Source organism: Nestor notabilis, unplaced genomic scaffold (assembly GCF_000696875.1).
Source record: "Nestor notabilis isolate BGI_N333 unplaced genomic scaffold, ASM69687v1 scaffold28623, whole genome shotgun sequence".
Classification (NCBI taxonomy): Eukaryota; Metazoa; Chordata; class Aves; order Psittaciformes; family Psittacidae; genus Nestor; species Nestor notabilis.
In genome coordinates, this window is record NW_009922812.1 from 7,055 (window position 1) to 10,843 (window position 3,789).

Below are 3,789 nucleotides of genomic sequence, written 5' to 3' on the forward strand. Positions count from 1 at the left end.
TCGGCTGACCCCACTAAAGCCAGCAGTGGATACTGGATCACACAGCTACAAAGCAGGTATTAGAGCCTGGCTACATAAATGGAGCTCCCTTATACACCTTGGTGTCAAAACCAGGCAGAAGCAATTTACAGCTCAGGCTGACCCTAAAAGCCCTGAGCAAATCCTACTTGGAATTGTAACCTAACCTTACTCAAAACTGCAAAGCCGCTGCAAACCAGTCCAGGACAGAGAGAGGCAGCAGCAGCTGCACCCATTGTCCCACCACTGATCCAGCAGCAGTTCCCCAAATGCTACATGAATGGGAATTGAGTGATTACAACAAATAACATCTGAAAAGTCACAATCCTGGGACCACGGCAGAACCTAATCCACGAGAACCTCATCACCTGCTAACATCAAGCACATGGATTTGACCAGAGGTTCTCAGGGTACCGACCACAACTCATAGGGATTCCTGGCTCCATTCCCTGTGTGAGCTCTGGAACCAGCACTGGACCTCACCACTGTTTGTGCACACACTGACCTGCATTTGCTTTCTCATCACAGTTTTGGACATGGTTGTTCTCGATCTTCAACTCCTCCACGTTTGGGCTTGTAACGCCTGGAATGTCGGGAAGGTCAGAGGGAGGCGTTTTGGCAACCGGGGAATTGCGGCATTCCATCAGGAACTTACGGTCATAAATCATCCTGGTACCTGGGGGGAGACAAGAACACTGTCAGCTGCTGGTGTTCTGTGCAGAGTACAGCTGGGGGTGTAAAGCAACAGCAGGAGGCACATTTGAAGTCATTTGGCACTTACTCTGTTCATTTTATGCTGCCTTAGAGCAAGCCACATGCCATTAATGCTGTGTTGGCTAAGACAAGGTGTGAATCAGGTACCTGACTAATAGCTAATGCTGCAGAGAGCACACAGCTCCAAACCCCAGGCTGCACGCAACAGATCCAGCCCCTTCTACCTCAAGGTCACAACACCCCCCCGAAGGAAATGGGAGTAAACTGAATTTAGCTTCTGCTCATCCACGTAACAGGCATTTCTGAGTCGTAAGGAGCTGGGAATTGCAGACACAAGCCCACGAGGTGGCAGGAGGTGGCAGTGCCTCCCCCTGTCACTCTGATCACTGCCCAGGAGTTTGGTTTTGGGTACCAGGCATTGGCTGTCCCAGTGGTCACGATCTCTTCCACAAGGCTTCCACACAGGCAGTTGTTACTGTCTGTTCTCCTGGGTAACCAGCCCACTCTCCCTGCCCTGCGTAGAACAAGCCAGTGCATTACTTAGAGCCTCCACATGGATTTCTAGGAACACCACTGGACTGAACAGCCTGTTCCTTATAAAGGAATTGCATTGGAAGACACTCAGAAGCCACACACAGAAAAGGGAGCCCTCCAAACCAACCACAGCCTTAACCCATGAAGTCCTGGAAAGCAGTTTGTTCTTGCCAGGAAGAAGCTTGCAAACCCATTCCCTGGATCGAGCCCGTACTGCTCTGCCCCTGTTCCAGCCAGAGGGAAAAGCAGCTTCTCCCTGGGAAGCATTAACTAAAATTACACAAGCACAGGCAAACAACCTCCCCTTGACACCCGTCCCGGAACATTAAACTCACTGGATTTTGGAGCATGGCTGTAAAATAACGTAAGTGGGTATCAGAAACGAGTTCCCAAAACGCTGAAACCCTCTTCTCTACATGAGTTTTGAGTTGCTTCCTTCAATCCAAAGGCAGGTCTAACCCTGTGAGCTGCACTGGAGCAGGCAGGCAGCCAGGCTGTGAGCTGTGTGACATTCCTGGGAGGCTCCTGGAAGGGAACAGGGCTTCCCAGAACTGCAGCTCATGTACAGAGGATCAGGAACACGGTTCAAGAGCTTCCATGCTTGGTTCATGTTCCTGACAGTCACATGCCAGAGCTGAGGGAAGGATCCAGGGCCATACATGGGCTCCTTCCAGCCCAAAGCTGAGCTGACAGCAGCCCTCCTCCTGTTGTAAGGGAGCTCAGTGAGGATCTCCCAAGCTGATCTACACGTGTGCTCCCCTGCTCTTCCCAAGTCAATGAACTTGGCTGTTAGATGCACGTAACCCAGCATCCAGCCACTGCAGAGTTGCACCTTTTCAATAGCCTCCAGTCACCCAGCACTGGCCCCCAGCCCTTTTTCCATCCCTCACATCCCCTAGTGCTGCCTACAGCCAAAGGGATGACTCCAGGGATCACAATCCTCAGTCCTCCTCCAAAATCAGTCAGAGGCTTTGCACAACAAACTTGATTTGCTTCTTTCTTCTGATTCTTCAGATTTAACTTTCTGCTTTGCAGGACGTCAGGACCTTCAGTGGGCTGCAGACATTGAACGTTTGGAAGAGGACCTAAACCGAGTGCTTCTGAAACAGGAGATGATTTTACATGGAAAGGAGTAATGCAAAGTATTCAGTGAGCAAAAAACAGATGAAGAGAGGAAGGGAGAGGCTCCCAAGTCCAAGCTGGCTCCAGCACGCTTGAAAGTGACACTTTAGAGCCTTAATCTGGGGAGTTTGGTGTGAAATGTATTGGTAAAGTTTTCATGAGGGCTCCTCCAGACGACACAAGATAAGGAGGTTTAAACCATCCCTCCTCCTGGCACCCAAACCCAACACCTGGAGGCAAACAGGCAGCACCAGCAGCACACACTGTCCCCAAACAGCTTGAGCTGGGGCCAGGCTCAAGCACCACAGTCACGGGAGCGCTGGGGACGTGCCAGCTACGCACACCCGGACAACAAACAGGGCTTGTGCTTCTCCTCCTGCTCTAGACATTCATTAACTCCCCAGAGACAGGGAGATGATAACCGGGGAAGGCTCATTATGCTGCACGCTGTTAATTGCTCATTTCTGCTCTGTTGCTCAATGAATAGAGCTGAGGAAGTCATTCCCCATCTTCCACTGTAATTACTGCGAGTGCTATTGAAGTGCTGCAGCCACTTGCTGCTTGCAGAGAGAGAACACATGGCAAAACCAACACAAGGACTTCAGTTGCTTCTCTTCGCAAACACAAACCCCAAGTGAGTCAGAAACACCACTTCCCCCTTCGCTCTGGATGTTAACCCCTGAAACACTGGTCGTTGGATGCCAGAAGGTCTAAGGGGCGAAAAAAACATCCTCCACCACCTCCCATTCAGTTTGTTCTTTTGGCCGAGGTTCAAGCACAGTTTCATCATTCCTGTTGCTCACATTGATCACGGAGGGAGGGGGGCAGGAATCCTTAAAGATATGGAAAGGATTAGCTCAAAGCAGCAATCAGTGGGAGCACGGGCAGCTGGAAACACACACGACTGACCCAGAGCCATCACCTGGACGTGTCCTGGAAGCCAAATACTCAAAATCAACACTCAAGTAAAGGGGACACAAAAGCTTTTAGATGGAGGAGCCTGTCAGGGAGCTTTCTGTTATGTCCCTGCTGCAGCACATGGAGACACATGAGGTGCAGCAAGATAACTGCTAATCATACATGCTGCACATTGCAGCCCCCCTCCGCTGCCTCCACTCCCACAGGAGGCTTGTTCTGCTTAGCTGAAGATCAAATCCCTACAAGGTGCCACCCCTGGCAGTGACACATGCAGCTGCCAGGGCTGCACAACACTTGTACCGAGGACAGGGGGAAGGGACACGATGTTTTCCTGCAGCAGTGCACTTCCAGAAGGGAGATAAAGGAATAAAAAAGGAATAAAAAGGCCCCGGGGTTTGCTTATGCCAGAGGAAACAGCAAGTATTAGAGAACAGAATTAATAAATAAGCTGGATGGGAGCATGGGTTTGCTCCCAGGAGCAGC

The 3,789-nt window shown here is 50.8% G+C and overlaps 1 protein-coding gene across 1 annotated transcript in view; it reads right to left on the bottom strand.

The window, feature by feature from the left end:
* The window catches only part of EIF4EBP1 (eukaryotic translation initiation factor 4E binding protein 1), a gene marked incomplete at its 5' end in the record, with an annotated part of 1,350 nt that extends 656 nt beyond the window's left edge, over nucleotides 1-694 (bottom strand). Inside the window, one exon of the mRNA XM_010011820.1 lies at nucleotides 524-694. Coding sequence (XP_010010122.1) covers nucleotides 524-694 — 171 coding nt within the window. The remainder of the gene's footprint in view (nucleotides 1-523) is intronic.
* Nucleotides 695-3,789: the final 3,095 nt, after the last annotated feature.